Raw genomic sequence first — 19,848 nt, 5'->3', positions numbered from 1 at the left:
AAAAAATTGTGGTTTGTTAAAACGCGAATGTTTATCCTCCAAAAATCGCATCAATTTGTCATTATCGTTTAGTAAAACAACCGATAAGTTAATCTAAAGATAAAACATCCGAATAGATGTAAAGGTTTTAAATAAACAGCAACACATCAGTGCGGTAATTACATTTTAAAACGTGCCAAATTTTAGATGACGGTAATGAAGACAACAAAAATTCTTGCACGAAAGCAGACCACAGTTCGTCCTTTGATTTTTTAAAGGCGACATTTTTTTAAATTTATACCAGGGTACACTTTTTCATATAGGCTAACCCACAATTCCCGAAATTGTGTTGTGTTTAAAAGCAAAAGCGATAGAATATAAAACAGTGGCAAACAAATGACTAAAGCCCTTCAAAAATTTTGGCGACCGCACCACACCAAATGTACATGATTCTTTTGCATATTGAAAAGTACGATGTAAACAGTAAGAAGGCCACCAATTTGTAAAACTGGAAATTTTTGATCTTGAATCGCGTTTACCAGCTTGTGAAGTGTAGAAATTTGAAAAAATACCTTGTAACGCATGTTTCCTACTTAAACAGGTTTAATGTTGCAGCTTTGTCAATTAAAATCCTGGGTCTGATTGGAAAAATTTAAAACTGTTGTAAACCGTTCCCCTATGGCATTGTGTATGTAAACAAGAGCTAAGTACGCAACTTTATTGTACAACCTCGTTATGTTCTGTCTATTGAACTTTTAAAAGTCAAGATTTTTAGTTTTTACCGATTATAATTGAAATAAATTTCCTTAATTGTGCGAGTGACATGATACGATCCTTTGCCGGTTCGGATTATTTTAAGGAAAATTCTTTATTTAGTTTACTTTTCCAATAGCTTTATTACGCTAGGAGTCATCAGGAATTTTTTTAACATTACCACTAAATACTGTGGCCTTAAAGACAAATTACCTAACAGTTTGAACGCAAAATAGAAATACTAGTTTAAACAACAATATCACGCAAAAAATAAAGTCTGGCTGATTAGGTTTTCTACGCCTTTTGCGTTAAAATATGGAGTCTGGCCGCTGGATTAACATTTGATAATGCATTTAAATGGCAAGTCCAGGCACGATAAACATTTCATTTCAGTTTTTTGTTAAAATAACTTTTTAAAGAAAACTTAGTGCGGGACTGTACAGTGTAGTTTAGCCAGTAGTCGCTAAAAGCAACAACCGCCGAATCCGCATGAAAAAAAATATACAAAAACACTATTTGCTATTTTGAAAAAATAAAAACGTATTTTCTCAGAGCTCATCTTTTTCGCTTGTTGGTGAATCGCTGCTATCCGAGTCCGACCCATTGTCACCTTTTGATTTGCCCTTTTTCGGTTTCTTCTCTTTTTTGGGTTTGCCCGCTGCTTTTTTTCTTTTCTTTCTCTTCTTTCGCTCGGCAACGACTCCCTGGTCTTCTTGATCTTCGTCTTGGTACTTTTTCTCTTTTCCAGTCCACTGTTCTTCCAAGCAAGCTGAACAAACATTGGAATCAAACATACTGAAGAATTTTGACTTGGTATTTAAATGTACTGAATTTGCAAACCGATGCCATTTTGTAAAATATCTTCTGGGAAGATGTAAATTAGCGCAGTCAAACACATTACCAAACTTATTTGTTGATATGTTGAGTTAAGTAGTCTATTTTAAATCAACTGCAATAAATTACAAATTAATATGGAAAAAGTTCGATTCTGCCTGCTGATTAATGCAAAAAACGTGTAGGTTAAGGGTAGTATGATTTTGGATTATTAAAATATTATAAACAACGAATGTGTGTCACTGTGGTGCGACCAAGATCACTACATAATAAAAAAGCAAGAAAGTACACTCACATTAATAATATAAGTAGAACTATTCACAATACAGCTTTGACTAGACATGGTCTCCGTTTAGAAAAGCGTCATGGCATGATTAAATTTTCGTTTGGTAAGTTATAACTATAAAAGTTGGCCAAGACAAATAATAATGTTGGTAATTAGATTATGTAAATTAGCCGACACATATGCTGTATACATTACTTTCACATATTTATTTTGTGTTATATATTGCCCAAAGGATATTTATTACTGTAGCAATGAAATTGCGGTTTAATTTTCGTTTTCAAACAATATTGTCACACAGCAATTGGGTAGTAAAACCAAAGGAGGATATCTTATTCGTTCTGCCAATAAGGAATTTTGTAGTTCGCAGATCTTACTGAGATGCAATTTTACACTCTTCCCAACTTTTGTTTAGGGCAGGGATTCCTAACCTTTTTACGATCTCGTACCACTTGGACGCACTGTACGCGTACCACTTTTTGCAGAAAACTAATTTGATCGAATCATATTTTTTTCTATTTTTAGCGCATTATTCAACGCTAATTGTAGTTTAAGCTAAAAACACTAGATTATATCTATCAAGAGCAATCATTTGACATAACCTAGGACCACTATCTCACAGCGTTGTACGCTTTACAAAGCAACTCTGCTCACAAAATATAAAATAAACAAAATATAAAGTTGTGAATCCAGGGTTTTGTGAAAAAAACGAAAGCTACTTGCGTACCACCTGAACAGCCTTCGCGTACCACAGGTTGGGAACCCCTGGTTTAGGGGAAGAAGCTCACAATAAGGAATGACAAATGACGGGAGTTTCCACGAACAGCAAATAGGATTTGGAAGGCCAACACAAAATAAGGAAGCCATAATGGTTTCCACTTTCGCTCAGCACAAAAGCAGAAATGGAAGTACGCAAATAACACACAAGGAAAAGCTTTAGTCTGCTACAACATCTAAGCCAGCTGGGGTTTATAATATTATTGTTCAACAATCATAAAGTATTTGTTGTGTGAAGAATATTTTGGAAGTATTGAAAGTGTAATTAAAAAGTATTTTGTTTCACAATTCTGAAAAAACACAATTCCTATTACAGTAGTTCAACTTACATTGATTGTCTTTGTTGAGAACAACTGATTTGCAGAGGTAATCAGTGAGTTTGTCAGTATCTTGATGCTCAAAATACCATTCTTCTATTGACTCTTCATGCCTTTCCAACATTTGTTCACACTAATAACAAAAGTTTCTAGTGTAAATGTTCATAAGTTTGATTACAGTCTATTATGCCTGTCATTCAATAGATGAGTCATTTTGTAGTATGTTACTCTAATTTTCGACAATTTACACAGTTGCTTTTATTTAAATAGAAAAAGCACACCTAGGTTTACATAGAAAATTGTTAATTTTAACACGTTGAAAATTCCTGACATAGTGTTTTTCTTTTACTTTAGACCAGGGATGTCCAACCTGCGGCCCGTCTGAAATTTTTGTGCGGCCCACTAGTCATTTTCACTCCCAAGTAGTATTTTAAACGTTCAATATTAGCCTATTAAAATGTACCATTCAGCTTTTAGGGGCGCACTAATAGTATAATATGGGCAAAACTTTATATATATTTAACTCTAAAGGCCCGTTATAACTCTTAAGAGCAATACTTAATCTTGAAACTTAATATGTTCTGCGGCCCATAAAATTATTTTAAGTGTCAATGCGGCCCACTATAATAAAATGTTGGACATCCCTGCTTTAGACCCTAAGTGGGTAAACCACAGCCTGCCGGGCAGTTCCAGACTGCCAACATTTATCAGATCTTGCTCATTTGCATCAAACTTTTGAGGCAAAACTAAGCCTTTAAATTTTTTATTTAAGATCCCCTTTTAGCAACATACCTCCAGTCCAAAGATATTTCTGTTTATCATGCGAAACAATGTAAAAACTAAATTGCCCAGCCCAGCTTTATACGCTAACAATAGTATTTTCAAATAGTCATTTTACCTGTTTCTTTAAAATAGTAACTTCAACAGAAGGTTCATCCCAAAGGTCGTAGGGGATTCCCAATTCAACTTTAACCCCTTTATTCACCAGACCATGAAGGGTTGACATTGTTTCACTTTGACCCTGTGTTAAATGTTTGATATTTACACTTGTTAATTCTTGTGCATTTGATAAAAACTTTTTAATTAGGAAAACCAACATGTCGTAGAAAGACATTTATAAATATACACAAGGGTAATAAAGTACAAATTATTGCTAAAAAAAAGTTTAAATAAAAAAATTACCCAAAAGTTGCATAACATACAAAACTAAGTAAACATGGATTAAATCTACCTCGAGTGCCAAGCAAATATATAATTTTTTTGTAATAATAATGTAGGTCACAGTTGTGGTATGTTTACCAACATTACATCATCTACAACTTCCTTTTTAGACTTTTGTGATTTCACAAATGTTGTTATGGGTTGTTTTTTAACGGTTGTAATGCACAACAAATACAGTTCGAGCTAATGATGACTCATAGAGAAAGGTAAAGCAAAACAAAGTTGTGATGTGGTGTTATCAGCTTGTTACCTTACTGAAACGTAAGCTTCCAGTTCTTTCCTTGTGAACATTGTACTCCAGAATCTTCTCACAAATTCCATCCATCGCTTCTATGAGACGCAGTTCCCTTAAAAAGAATCAGAAGTTTTCTGGGCTATGCTACCTAATGCAAATTACAAAAGAACATGAGTATATCTTATAAGGATAACATTGCAATTTGAAATCATGGGTGCTGATTGCAATTCAAAAAGAAACAGAAAATTACTAAAATATGTACATATAGTTTATAACTAAAATAGGATTGATGACATTTTGCAGCTAGTTTACATAGACAATGATATTTTTAAAAGAGATTCTCAATTTTGCTAAATCTGATTTCACTAAAAGACAACAAAAAATATTGTGGAGTAAATTATATATTTTACATTTAGTATTCAATAATTTCATTGCTGAAAAAGTGCTATAAAAGATTGCAACTCGCATTTTAGGTATGTTTCTTAAAAGTTCAACAAGTTCGTTTAAAGTTTAAACGTATATAACGGACTACAACTATAAGCGTCCATATGAAAAACCAAAACTACTTAAAATATTTATATGCTAGGTAGGAATTTGCTGAATTTATATTCATGATAAATAATGTTGATATTTGTTTGACTAACTGTCAGAATTTATACAGAAATGGAGTCCCAAGTTGAGTGCATCAAACAAAATATATAGTATTTTACAGGAAGATTTATTATTATTTAGGGAGGCTGAGCACCCTAAGCACTCCGATCTTGGTGTCCATGATATACAAATTTGCAATATTTTTATTTGGAGGCTGGCCAAACCATAATAAATCTGGACACTTGAAATTTATATACACATATTCAAAAATGTTTATAAATGTATAAAGAAAAAAAACTTAGTATTTAAAATTAACAAACTCTCAGTCAATTTTACACAGTGTTTCCACTATGAGCACAATTTCTCAATTATTTTTTTTAGTTTATATCTATAAATGAATTATTATTATTATTATTTGTATCTAAATGACTTACGATGTTTTATAAGAAAACTCTTTTCTATTTCGTGTATCCAATCCATGACCAGTTCTTAAAATTTCCCTTGATTTTCCTGTTTCTTCAAGTCGATTTTGGAGCTCAACAACAAAATACTTACAAACTGCAAATAAAAATATTAGGTAAAATAATGAAATAAAACGTTTACAAATTTGAGAAAGGGGAACTGTTAAGTCAAAAACACGTCTGTGCAATATTAAACTGAGACAAGCTTTCCTATGGATTTTTAACTTAGTTTATAAAAAATTCAAATTTTGGCTGGTGTGGGTTAGCTTTGGTTTGTGTGACATTTATAAAACACTAAATTCAATAAATAATATTTCTGCAAATTGCAAAGTAAGAAGTATAAACACACAGAATAGCAACTTAATATCACTAACGTGATCAGGTCCCAGTTAACATGGCGATTTATGTATAATTCAAAGTTTGGCCTTAAAGTTAAGTCATACCAAAATAATGATAAATTGTATCTTCATTAATGCACATTATTTAGTTTACACCTTCCTTGCAAATTTCCAATGTTTTATAAAACTTATGGTTAAGATCACTTGCCCAGCAAATGCTATTGGAAATATGTAGTGCAGATTGACACTCACTTGCCCTACAGAAATTGGCTTAAAACAAAATTTGTTTTATCAGACCTACTAGAAATAATTACTCAATATGCTGAGGCGGATGATATTAAATGCAAAAACCTAAACACATAGCAAAAAGTGTTCAGTTTTCAATATTACAGAAAATAAGTTAAGGCTGGTGATACAAGAACTATAGCCCACCCAACTTAAAAGTCAAATTAAATTGTTTGTGAAAAACATTTGGTAGGATGTTTTCGGAGAGTGGTATTTTGTCTGGGCGATTGCTGATTGGTAGACAATCGCCAAACTTGCAAGTGCAAATATTATATCAATTTCAAAACTGTAACTTTTTCAAAACAAACCTTCACAATGAGTTGGTTCTTCGACTTGATAGTTATCAGCATCAGTCGCAGACAAGAAACAAATTAAAACCAGTGCAAAAGATGGAATAAACATTGTTCCATTCCTCGTAGATAAATTACTTACACAATTATTTCAATTATCTAGAAATAAATATAGCTTGTAAATTCAGCACCACAACTCTGAACATCTATCCTCAATTTCTAAATAAAAGTTTAGTTGTTGCAGTATTAGGACTCTGACCTGAAGGTTTGTGTCAAACATTCATTGCACACCAGTTTACCTGAAAATTGGTGTGCACACACACCTAGAACTTAGCAAAAAGAACCAGGTTAAAATGGGATATTTTTTAAAAAAATCTGTGTGCACACCTAAACTAAAAAAAACAACTAACATTTAGCTAGCTGCTCACCAAGATCTCAGTGATAAGTGTCACACATGTAGACTGTTAGTGATTGATTATATTGATTAAAATCCCTTTTGTTATTAATAGCCTCTTTGCTCTTTCTATCTTTACCGGGACAGGGTAAGCCAGGTTGGAAACTTTGGTTCTTGCGCGCTAAAGATGTGTTTATGTGGCTTTTAGTTGCTAGGCTGTATTAAAGTTTCTGACAAAATTTGCGCAGCTGGAATTATCGAATACCGTTGTTTCTAAAACTTGCGCGACGGTAAATAAGATATAGGCCAGGGACGGACGTTTTGCGCGTTTGAGTGACTTTTCGAAATGACTTCACAGTTCACACTCTACATCTCTGCCAATATCTTCGCTTTATATTATATATCTACCTTATTTAAATATAATCTTTTATAATATGTCGAACAATTGTAGTATTTGCATATGAGATACTTACAAAAAAGCTTCCCCCCAGTTCTGTCTAAAGAGGCATAGTTGCCATTTTTTTCTCACAGTAATCATCTAGATTTACCAAAAAAAAATAATCTAAAAATATCTAGATTTTTGTGGAGAAATCTAAAAAATAATCTAAAAATGATTTTTGAAAATATTTAATACTTTTGAACAAAAAATCAACATTAAAAGCTTAATGCAGTATAAAGTTGCATAAAGCAAATGGGACTTGCTTGATGCTTTAGATTTAAGATTTCTGCTTTATAAAACAATTTACTGAACATGACGAGTTACTGAAATTTCGATTTTATATCTCATCATTTTTTCTTTAAATTTGCAAATAAAAAACTTTTGAAATTACTGAAATATTTATCGTCAATAGCGAATCTGTCACTAATTTAGATTATACAATATTTTTTTATAATAATCTAAAAAAACATCCAACATCCAGATTGTATAATCCTACATCTAGATTCAAACCAAAACATCTAAATCTAGATTAAAACAATCTAGAATGGCAACTATGTAAAGAGGGAACTATGCAGCTAAAATTATTATCGATGTTCATTCGGGTGTGACAGACGAGCAGACCGGCAGGCGGCAAGACATCTAAAAAGTTACACATCCCTTAATAATATATAAAGATGTCCGATAAAAAAAGTTGTGTACTTTTTGTCTAAGGAACTAGGATTTAGGCAGAGGTTCTCAATCGCAATTGAATCCCCTTATATTGGAACATAGGCGTAGCCAGGGGGGGGGCCTTGCCCCCCCACAAAATTTATAAATATTTTACTCTTAATAATTTGTTTTGTAGCATTTATGAGCAGTACCACAACATTTGATCACAGGCATGCCACACCTTTAATTGTCATGCATTGTTACGTCACAAACGATGTAGTTAAAATAACATTTACTATACATTAATGTACTTTTACTACTTTGAGACAGTTTTTGCTCATTGACTGTTTTTTGAGTATTGCGTTAACACTCAGTCAGTGGCTGCTCGAAACGGTTTGCTAGCATTGTTACTTGTGTTCGTTACGGCAGTTGATACAATGCTAAGAGCTAAATAAAACATTCCAACTTTTTGGCCCCCCCAAAATTTTCGGCTGGCTACGCAACTGTGTTGGAATTCTGAAGCTACAACTAAGGGGGAATTTGTCATTTGTGTAAGAAAGTATTTTTGTGTTTTTTGATTGTCAGTGGTTGTATTATTAAAGGATAATAGAGCAACGGAATAATCTTTTTGTCCAATATCTGTAACCTGCTAAATCAGTTTTAAAACCGATATGTGTCGAAACAAGGGTTTCTCTTTTTCCCGGATTTTTTCACTCCGGGAAACGGGATTGAAAAATGAAACTTCCCGGGAATCCCGGGATCCCGACGAAAAAATTATACATAAAATCACGTCATTTTGAGGTTGGTATTTTTTTTATTTTAGCTTTAAACATTTAATTAAGCTCATTTATGGGCGTTCTTTCACTTATGTACGTAGAAAGTTAGGCAAAAAATCAAAAGAAAGAAATACCGCATACCACAACGCATATTGTTTGGGTTAAGGTGCGGGTTAGCGTTTGGGTGAGGGTGGGTCAAGTATTTTTATGTTTATTATTAATAGTACCGCTTAACCCACCCTCACCCAAACGCTAACCCGCATTCTAACCCAAATAATTTGCGTTGTGGTAAGCGGTATTTAAAGACCGTTTTATTTTATTAATTTATACGTTCATAACTGAAGGGGCGCCAGACCTCTAATACGAGTCAGGACCCTTATTTGTGACGCATTTTTTTTTGTTAGAATGAATTTAATTAGGTTTTTCCGCTGGTAAGCGCAAATAAAACAACTCAGGCAACGACGTTAACATGGTTGGTACTATTTTTTTTCTTTATATTAGTCAAAAACAGCAATATTTTTAAAGTTTTGCTAGGTTGCCGAATACCCGGGATTATAAAAAAAAAATTCCCGGTATTCGGGATTGTAAATTCGCGGGAAATCCCGGGAATTTCCTGTCGAAACATTCCCGGAGAGGAACCCTAGTCGAAACCATATACTTACCGTATTTAGCGATTAGGATATGTGGTTGCTACACGGCTAAGTAGGCGCTGAAAACTGCTTACGTCTCATACACGTTCCTTGCAAGACCGATTTCGCCAAGAGTTGCAACAAGAAAAATGAATACAATCGTTTAATATCTTGTTCGGTCTTTCAGTAAAATTTTGCACAAAAAATAAAAATCATTGGAATTTTTCCTTATCCATGTTCGACAGTCGTAAGTTTAATGGTCAATGCAAATCTAGCATTTTTAACAAGCAATATGGTACAGATTTACATTAAAAATTACGTTACGTGTTACTTTCAATGCAATGAATTTCAGTACACTGGTATAGTCAACATTACGTTTGGTAGCAATTTGGTTTTGTAAAATTTGATACGTAGGTCAAATTACGGATGAACAACTTGATTGTAAAAATTTGTATTTTCAAAAAGCAGTTAAATTTATATTTTTAAAGCAACAAAACTGAGGGGTGATATAATATTAGGTCAACCTTCGTAGCCTGTATAAACAGCGCTTTATGACAATTTTTGTTTTCGCCTATTAACGAAAGCATGCCCGAAACCATAACCAAATTTTACACGTAAATTCAAGACCCTTTGCGCAATTCTGCGTCGGCCGTCGGTGGCCAAGGTTGTACAGAGGTAATAAACAGAACTCTTTCTAATTTCAAGTTTGTATTCAAACAGAATACCGCATGTGTTTCTCAGATTTTTTTTCATTACATTTCGCAACGGAATTTTTAAGTCAAATTCGAAGTGCACTGCAAAACGAGGCGACAACATGAACAAATCGAGCAAAATGATTGTAAGTAAAAAGTGATTTGGGATTTGGGGCATTAAAATAAAAATAGTTTGAAAAAGAGACAAATTAAAAAAGGGGCAAATAAATAAAAAGATTTTGGGAAAACTTTATAAGTAAGTCGTACATGCTGTACCGGCTAACACTGCAAAACACATATGTAAAAGCTAAGCTGTATCAAACGCATGATAATACCGAAAAAACAGCTAAAAGGAGAAAAAATTGAACGCTAAAGAAAGCCGTAGCTACAACCTGCAATACAGGTCCGCAAGCACAAAATAGACAATAGGCCAGTCATAAATACATAAGCAAGAAAAAACCTGATTAAATTAAAATTTAAATACGAAATTCTGATTAAAAGCAGTAAAAATTATTAAAGCCAACATTTGAGTGCAAATAACGCCCAGAAAAGGCACAGGTATATGCAAACGGTGTTGGAATTATATATAGGTAAACCACACTGTGGCTTTAGCAAATCGATGTAAATTAAACAATGTTATTTTGTTTGTTCTACACTTATACTAGATAAATGTGTCAATATCATAAAACATACAACCTAGTAACACAAACAATTATTGCTTTAAAAATAAATTATAAAGTAACTAGATTACGATATTGCAGTTTACAACTTGATTCGAATAATGCTGAACAGTTTGCTGCGTTTAATCTCAAAAGCAGTAAATAACTATAATTTAATAAAATGTTAGGCAAATTGCTGACTTGGTCATATTACTGCTGCAAATGCTGCTTATACAAGCTTATAGCAACGAATGGTGGTAGTAGGACTGCGAAACAACGAGGTTTTTGCCTTGTTGCAGTTCGTCGATTGATCTGCACCCTGTTAAAAACACGAAAAAAACAAGTAGGTTATTAATTAATCAGGACCGAGCAAAGGTGTGAACTGCTGCTTGATGGTTCTCGCAATTACAGTTACATCACATTTAATTTTTTTTGTTAATATGGCTAAATAACGTTTTATGTACAGTTTGACAACTATACACTACAGTGTACAGGCTATCTAATTTTACAGAATGTTCTATGCTTTGTTTGATAAAATTGATTTTTGATAAAAAAATTAATTGTTCGTTTCATATTTCAAATATTGTCGTATTGAACTATGCTGATGTCCTACAATCCGATACAAACTACCTCAACCATCACAGATGGTTTACCGCGTTTTCATAAAACAAAGCAAACTAAATTACTTACCAAAAGCGCATTAACACATCAACAAACTGTTTGTTTTTGCTTATTTTCTCAATTTAAAATGATAATTTATATCGGACATCCTTAGTGCTCACCCATTAGTTGCATTGCTACGTGAAACTCGTCTCTGAGGATGGTGAGAAGCTTTTTAACGCCCTCTTCGCCCTGTCATGTAACGAGTATGGAAAATGAAAGCAAAATTATAAGGTTAAATTCAGTTATCGATATTTTAAACTAAACAAGAAAAACTGAGTTCAACGGGTAAGTAACTAACATAACAAACTACTTGTTCGGTGTATTCGTTTACTCGTGTGACGTCGTATTTAAACCAAATTGACTCTAAAAAAGTTAAAATCTTCCATTATCCGAAAGAGTTAACGACGGGTACGATAGTGTAGTACTACTATTCCAGGGTTTTTTAAACTGGGGTCCATGGATTACGTGGGCTGGTTTTAGGTGGTCCATATATAGGCCTAATTGAAATCTTTTGGTGTGTAACTTAAAATAAAAGAATTAAAAAAAAGATAATAGAAAAAAAAACGCTTTAGCGCCTTCTCCTTAAATATATTAAGACTTAATTTCTATTTCACATTTGTTGAACTGAAAACAGCAGGTTCCAAAATATCGAACCAAAAATTGTTTAGCTGGATCGCGTAAAAAAAGATTAAGAAACCCTGTAATTAAGATCTGGTTAAGACTTTTACAAAACCGATAGGTTTTTAAACCGCGATAAAAAAACAGTATTGATGTAACTGCGGATTTAACTGCGACACCTTTCAGCACATTCGCGGGAAGTAATGCTCTTCGTGGATTACATTTAAAAAGGTTATTAGCATACTATATATGACATTGCGATATATTATATATAACACAATATTCCTATCTTGCTGTCTACTTTTTTAGGAATATTTTCGGTACGAAATTGATTAAAAAGTGATATACTTTTATTGCTTTTATTAAGGCTTGATTTACATTTTAAACAGTCGCAAATTAATACAAAATGCGTGACAACTGCGTCAAGTCACCGAAATACCGTGATTTCCTAGCTTTAAAATCTGTTTTATACCCCTCCAAAAGGCTAAATAGACAAGACTTAACGTTTGAATTTTTATTTTTTTTAGGCAGCTTTTTGGTCGTACCCAATAAAGCCGTAATATTACAGAGAGCAGACGACCTTAAGGGAATGGAATACATCTCGCAAAACCTTTCAAGAAGCGGAAATCATGACGCGACGTTTGACCAGCTTTCGTGTACACAACCGGCCTTAACAAACTGACGTGTCTAAGGGTAAATATTCTGGTAATTCACGAAAACGCCGTTTTAACCAAAAAATTACGAGACAAAACTTCGCCTAAAAACACAAATAAAAACAAGTAAACTTGTTGGCCTGGATTGCTTTCCATTTGTTGTATTTCATAAAAGTCGATGTTATAAATTTGCTGCAAATTTGTCCTTTACAGGATATTACGCGCGGGACACGGCCAGGAAATGACGTCATATAAAAAAGTGAGCTGTGCATGGGGTGCTTTAAGCGTTAAACCTCAACAAATGCTTTTAATTTACAAACGCTATGGATTATATTCAATGAAACATACGTACACACATATGTGTGTTAACAGCTGAGATCTAGGATTATACTATGGATTATACATTTTTCTAGAACTTTAGTGTGTAATGAGGGCAATGCAAATAAAATAATTCGACATTATGGTAAAACAAAAAAACATGCAAATAATAATACATTAGCTGAAAGAGGCCAAATTGCACGATGATCTTAAAATAGCCTCTGTTCTCTTTTTTTAAATATGATAAAGGCAAAATGTGGTAATCTTCACTGGACAAGGGGTTTAAAAAGGCATATCTTATTATTTACTTACATCGTACGCCAACCCCCACAAAGCCGGTCTGCCGATTAACACAGCCCTGGCTCCCAATGCTAGGGCCTTAAGGACGTCGGTGCCAGTCCGGATACCTCCGTCCATGTAGACCTCGCAACGTCCGTTCACCGCCTTCACAACTTCTCCGAGTGCGTCTATCTATAAAGCGAAAAAAGAGTGTTAATTCCTTGTTAATTACTATGTGTGAAATCCTAAATAGTTGTAAGGTGGTTGTTGTTATTCGCCACAATTGATAAACGGCTCCGTCTTAAAGAACAAAACAAAAACAGCTGATCGTAAACTCAATGTTTAAAATAAAAATATATCTCCTCACCCTTTTAAGGATAAAGGTTCTCTAATTTACGAAATTTTATTAAAACTTTTCACATAACTCACTGGACGTTGCTAAAGCTAGGGCGACCCAAAGTTCAAGTAACAACAAATTAAACAAAAACTTCAAGTTATTTATTGTTTTATTGATTTTTTTTTAGTGAGGAAATGTGCTTTAAATCACACTTACAGTGGCAGGAACCCCGTCTAGTTGTCTTGCTCCATGGTTCGACACAACAATCCCTTCAACCCCATGCTCCACTGCCTTTATTGCCATCTCACCTAAACCAACATTAACATCTTTAAAGTCTTCCATAATTTAAACAACTTCTTACTAAATTAAGCTATTTAGATTACACTTTTTTATATACTACCAAAAAAAAAACATAATTATGATGCAATTATCAAAATTTATAACCAATGCGTATTACAGTGGCCACCTTATAAAACAGAGAACCACATTCTGTAAAATTTTGTTCTGTTTTAACTGACACCCTGTAAACACGCTCGGACAACAGGCCAAGCGTAAGAGATAGAATACGACCTGATAGCACCAAAGTATAATTTATAAATCTCTTCTGACTTAATTTGCAACATATACACCACTAAAAGCCGGATTAAAAAAACAAGTAAACCAAAAATAATCATAATTTAAATTGAAACGACGGTGCAAAATTTACCTGTTAGAATTCCCTTGAGAACAATTGGCATCTTGGTAATACCTCTCAACCACTTAATGTCCGACCACTGTAAAGAAGGATCCACCATCGCATTTACATAGGTGGAGAGGCCGGAGTTGTGGTCACTTTTCACCCCACCTGCTAACTCTGGTAGCTTGAAGTTGGCAAGGCTGCAATCAAATTCACAGTTATTGCATGATATGACTGGTAATATTATTACCAGTATTGTTTTTTAATAGATATATGATTGCTGAATCTCATATTTAATTGAAGTAATTTTTATGTTAAGTATATATATACCTAGTATATTGCGCATGCTATACAAATAGTAACAACCAGTGTTTTTTTAAGGTGTTTTGGGGGACCGAAACGGTCCCCCAAATTTCTCCAGCGGTTTCCCAAATTTTGGACTTGCAACTTTTTGGTATTTAAATGAAACACTTGCAGTCTCTTAAAACTACTTAGCGGTCACCCAAATCAAACCTTAAAAAAAACCTGGTAACAACCAACATTCAGTTTTTACAAGATACATGTTTTGGGATGAAACACTTTTACTTGGCATTCGTAGTCCTGGTAACTTACGTCAAGTGAGGAGGTAATGCAAAGTGGTTCCGTGTATCATTTAGTCGTTTGCCGAGGGCAGGGGTGTCAACAGTCACAAACAAAGCCTTGTAGCCACTCTCTTCAGCCCTTCTCACAATTTTCTTTGTTATTTCTCTATCCTAAAAATACGAATTTTAAAATATTTCATTAAAATGATAATAGTATGCATACTATTAGAACTCGAGAGTGTCAAGATGGACTTAGTTTTTCAGAAATTATGTTGCTACTATAATGTATACGAAATAAATAATAACACTTTCTCTTCTGTGTACTATTGGTCCTTGTTTTGGTTTCTATAAGTGCTTAAGTAACACTGCTGCCATAGCATTGTGTGTTCCTGTGGACAACTTTTAAATTTTATAATATGGTTTCAATTTACATAATAGTGTTTGCTGCATGGTGCCACCAGATAACATTTCATTCAGACAACAGGCACGTTTCAAAACAACTGACCCCACGCCATTGGACAAGTGTGACAAACTTAGGTAATACAGATACTGATATACCTTAAAACATAAAACACAAAAATCCATTTAATTTAATAAAAGTGTTGACTTTGCAGCATGTGACTTTGCCAAATATATATGCACTAACGAGCCATCTAGCACTAAAATAGTAATAGTTAGGTGAAATAAACATGCACACAGACAAACTGCATTACCATTTAGGGGCTACCTTGTAAATATAAAGCTGCATCCAATGCAAAGAGTCGCCAGGTACACTTGCTATATCCTCAATGCTTGTCGTTGCCCATGTACTCAACATAAATCCTGTCCCCATGGAGGCAGCGGCTAAATAAAAATAAATATGTATTAACTAACAACTAATAATACCAAAAAACATTAAAATTAAAATGACATTATAACAATTGACTTTTAACAAATGGAAAATTTAAACAGCAATACCGTCTATTTACAAATACATAACAATGATGAATCAAGCTCTAGTTACAACTATTTGTGCAGCAATTGACATAAGATTGAAATAAAAAGTAATTAAAAAATAAACAACTGACCTTTAGCGACAGCAAGTTCTCCGGCAGGATTGGCCATTTTATTCATTGCTGTTGATGCTATGCAAACTGGAAAAGAAATCTTTGAGCCCAGAACTGTTGTGGATAAATTAACCGAAGAAACATCATTTAGCACAATCGGGCGAAGTCGATACCTGAAAGTTAGGCAGTTTTAAGTTTGTCATGCATAACTTAGTTTGTCATGCATAACTTAAACTTAAATTAGACATTTTTACTGTACACAAAAAAATATTTTTTAAATTGTAATTTCGACCCAATATCCATATCACAGTTTCATATACACAAAGCTGTTTTTTAAGCAAAGAAACAAACCGTTTAAAAGCAGCACAATTGTCTTCAAGTGTTTGTTCATTGTCAGCTCCACTTCGGTAATAGTCCCAAGCATTTCGGGGCAGTTTCTCAGCAGCTATCTTTTCAAAATCCCTTAAACAAACTGGTTCACACATTGTTTAAGGCTAACCTATTGTATAAAAATTAGGCATTTATTCCATATGTCAGGGGTGGGCAAATGTATTCAATGGAAGAGCCATTTGCAGAAAATGCAAGCACCAAAGAGCCTCAAAATTATTCCAATACAAAAATGGTAAATAATGCAAGGCCAGTCGCAATAATAACAGAATTGTAATATAACAAAACGGTAATAATCAACACAATAATTACGGCAATAGCAAAATAACACGCACAATATTTATTAATATCGGTCTTTTGTTAACTAACTCTTTGGACTCTATGTCTAGTGTTGCGTCATAAACGAAATGCTGGCCTAAATAAAGAAAAGAAAAAGAGAGAAACGTTTATAAACGGTAACCTTTACAATGTTTTGAAATTTCACTTTTTAACTATAAGAGCCACAAAAAACATGCCGGAGAGCCGCATGCGGCTCGCGAGCCGCAGTTTGCCCACCCCTGCCATACGCTGTACAATCCTAGTCTGCATATCATTGCACGTTTCTCTAAGCTATTGGGTGTGCAGCATCAATATTTCAAGTGTGCAGAAATACAATCATAAAAGGATATATGAACACCTAATTTTACCATTATTCAATTATTTTTTTTTAAATTTAGGTGTTTAGTTTACTAATTCCGTCTGCACAAAAATCTATGTGCCCCTGATACAAACTGCAGGTGCAGTCTATGAAAAGGACTGTTTCTCAAACAAAAGGTTGTGCCCAAAATTTGGGTTACAGACTGTTCAATTCACATGGTTGGATTTATTAGGATGAGTTCTGAGAAAGGTTGTCTTGATACTTGAGAGGGCCATGATAGCTTAATTGTTAAATTTATGCAAGTGTGGTCGCCGCAGAAAAGGTTAAGAAACATTATGTTTATTTGGTGCTGGTCTAGAATCCTACCACAGCTGTGAAACATTTATTATAGCATCATACAATATTTGGGTTAGAAAGCGAGTTAGCGTTTGGGTGTGTCAAGTATCATGGTTCAATATTATTGCTTAACCTACCGATACCCAAACGCCAGTCTGCACCCCAACCCAAATATTGTGCATTATGGTATGATTCAAGACTAGCGCCAAATTTTTCCTGAAAGTTATATACACTTATGGTTTTTAAAAAAATTTAAGCCAAATAAACAAGATTAGATCAGGGATGTCGAAAATCTTAAATGCAAATTTACTTATTTATAACAAAATAAGTTTTAAGGTAGCGCCAGCCGCTAGGTTTGATTGAAAGATTGACATCCTTCCTACGAAAGTTACTATGAAAGACATTGATATGTTAGTATTGCACAACTATACCGATGACTATGCTTTAACAGTATTTAAAACAGTGGTTGTTAATTTTGTTAACCTATTTTGGGTTCTCAGTTCCAACCCGTAACTACGCGGAACTTTCTCATTTTAAATATCTCTTTGTACCATCAGGAAAACTATACCCTGATATTAATTTACAAATTAACATTCCCTAGGCTCTAGATTCCATAACGAAATATAACATTCATAACAAAGCAATGTCAATTTTTTGATTAAATTCAGTAACTTTTTTTCCTGGAAATTATCCGGAAGTACAACTCTCCCACGGTGTGACGCATTGCCCAATCAACCGAAACAAGGAGCATTTGTCCAATGATACTAAACGTATTAGTAACTTAATCGTCAAAGTTAGTAGTTACACCAAGGCGTTAGTTACACACCACGTTATTAATTAAAAATGAACAGGAACATATTTCTGCGTATCAACACTCCTACCTATAGTTCTATTCCGTGTATCAGCACCTATCTGAAATTCTGATGTCGGACGAGAAGCACGGAAAATCAACAATATTTGAAACAACTTGTTTGAGGAGTGAAAAATTTACAATTGACGTAAGATTAAGTAAATGTAGTAGTACGTTGGGCGAAAGAAATAGCTGGTTACAATGCGCATAACAACATTGCAGGTTCACTCTTAAAAATGAAAACTTTTCCAACAGTCTTTATTCAAATATCTGTTCAATCAACCTTCGTTAGCGGGGACTCTATAGTCATTTTGTTCCGGAAAAATGTTTGTGTAGCGAGGTATCACCTGATGATTTGAGCATTTATCTTTAACATGCTACGTTAGTTAGGGAGTTAAGGGTTGGATCACACAAATCGGAAAAACCCTAAAACTACAAGGTAGCTTTTTTCACCTATCCTAGGAGCAATCACAAAAGCCCTAAAACTACAGGGAGCTTTTTTCACCTATCCTAGGAGCATAGCTATTTGCTGACTGTTTACCGTTCATACCTCGTATAGTTGTTTTGAAAACAGAACCAAACTTGAAAAAATGTCATGGCTGTGTATACGTCTGCTATACAAATATACGAAGAATATTATGTTTTTTGTATTACAACCATTCGACGAAAAAATCGAATTGCACAAAATTAAAAGCCACAAAAATAGTCGCGTTTTCGGGGAGCAGAAACAACAAAATATCCAACCCAGTGGGTAAAGGAGAAATACCATGTGTCGTTTTTGTTAATCGAAGGGAGGAAATATAACAGCTTTGTTTCAAATGCAAAAGAAAGTTACCCTTTAAGTCAAATATATGAAAAACTTAAGAGGAAAAGAAACTGTAAGAAACAAGCAAGCGTGGGATTTGCGGCGTGAAGCTAAAACACCAAAATTCATCTTTGTATATACTGCCCGAACTGAAATTACTGCCGCACACGCGTATACACAACCCAGTAAAAACAAACAGTCTTGTAACTATATAAAACAGCGTTTTACTTAAAAACTATAACAAACGTAAAAAACGATGGGGGTAAATCAACAAAAAATGTGCACTCTTACAAATAATTTTTTTAGTGTTTTTTTTTTACTTAACGACGGCTTTTGTCGCTGCAATTCTAACGGACAAGGAAACAAAAATCATTAGACATCTCGAAGATTCGAATTTCAAAATCGCGTTACAAAACGGAATTGCGCGGCACCCGCATTAAATAAAGGAAGCTGCGAAGAAAGAAAACGGAGAAACATGAAGTGCGACAACAATGTGCGTTTAGCAACAGAGAAGAGCACACAGCTAGGGCGATCGCTAGTAAAACAGTCTTGAGCGGGTCCCACTATAAGCGTAAGAAAGTCCAGTAGAAAAAAAAGCGAAACGCACAAAGGGAGGCTAGAAGTTTCGAGGAATTTCTGCCTGGAGTACAAACAAATACATTTCACTGCTTGGAACAAAAAAAGTCCTCTCGGGCACTTTAATATGCTTTAAAATGCGAACTGTATATTTAGGGTTGGTCTAACTAAAGTAAAAACAAATTTATCATTAAAATGCTCCCAAACAAGCTCGGCAAAGATTTACTTCACAACAGTTAGGAAGGAACTCCAGTCAAAAAGAGGGTAGTTCTCCAGTAAAAAGAGGGTAGGTTCCAATTAAGAGTAGTGTAGTACCTAACGTAAAACGACCATATACTAATCAAAGCGCTTCTATTTACATATGCTATTAGCGTAGTTAGCAATTTCGCAACACAGCAAGTACCGCAGTAAAATTAGTCAAACAAGCACAAAAAAGTAGCTGAAACGGACAGAGAAAGGTTGTTTAGAGGTTCTGTGTGCAAAAC

The 19,848-nt window shown here is 34.1% G+C and overlaps 2 protein-coding genes across 2 annotated transcripts; both read right to left on the bottom strand.

Annotated features, from left to right (window-relative positions):
• Positions 1 to 152: 152 nt before the first annotated feature.
• LOC146169743 (protein canopy 4-like) lies at positions 153 to 6,524 on the bottom strand. Its single transcript, XM_083388743.1, has 6 exons — positions 6,383 to 6,524; positions 5,425 to 5,548; positions 4,415 to 4,511; positions 3,842 to 3,964; positions 2,956 to 3,076; positions 153 to 1,501 (listed from the first exon to the last, which is right to left on the bottom strand). Exons 1-6 carry the CDS (start codon positions 6,474 to 6,476, stop codon positions 1,281 to 1,283), a joined length of 780 nt encoding a protein of 259 aa, XP_083244869.1. The 5' UTR covers positions 6,477 to 6,524; the 3' UTR covers positions 153 to 1,280.
• Positions 6,525 to 9,635: 3,111 nt separating this feature from the next.
• On the bottom strand, positions 9,636 to 16,265 carry LOC146169742 (2-Hydroxyacid oxidase 1-like). The gene is made up of 9 exons (XM_083380366.1): positions 16,124 to 16,265; positions 15,794 to 15,945; positions 15,454 to 15,569; positions 14,758 to 14,897; positions 14,176 to 14,345; positions 13,686 to 13,777; positions 13,166 to 13,324; positions 11,384 to 11,453; positions 9,636 to 10,920 (listed from the first exon to the last, which is right to left on the bottom strand). Exons 1-9 carry the CDS (start codon positions 16,255 to 16,257, stop codon positions 10,841 to 10,843), a joined length of 1,113 nt encoding a protein of 370 aa, XP_083236492.1. The 5' UTR covers positions 16,258 to 16,265; the 3' UTR covers positions 9,636 to 10,840.
• Positions 16,266 to 19,848: the final 3,583 nt, after the last annotated feature.

This window comes from Ascidiella aspersa, chromosome 1 (assembly GCF_963924565.1).
Source record: "Ascidiella aspersa chromosome 1, kaAscAspe10.2, whole genome shotgun sequence".
In the NCBI taxonomy this organism is placed as follows: domain Eukaryota; kingdom Metazoa; phylum Chordata; class Ascidiacea; order Phlebobranchia; family Ascidiidae; genus Ascidiella; species Ascidiella aspersa.
Note: the sequence above shows the minus strand (reverse complement) of the source record. Positions and strands in the feature narration are given on the sequence as shown.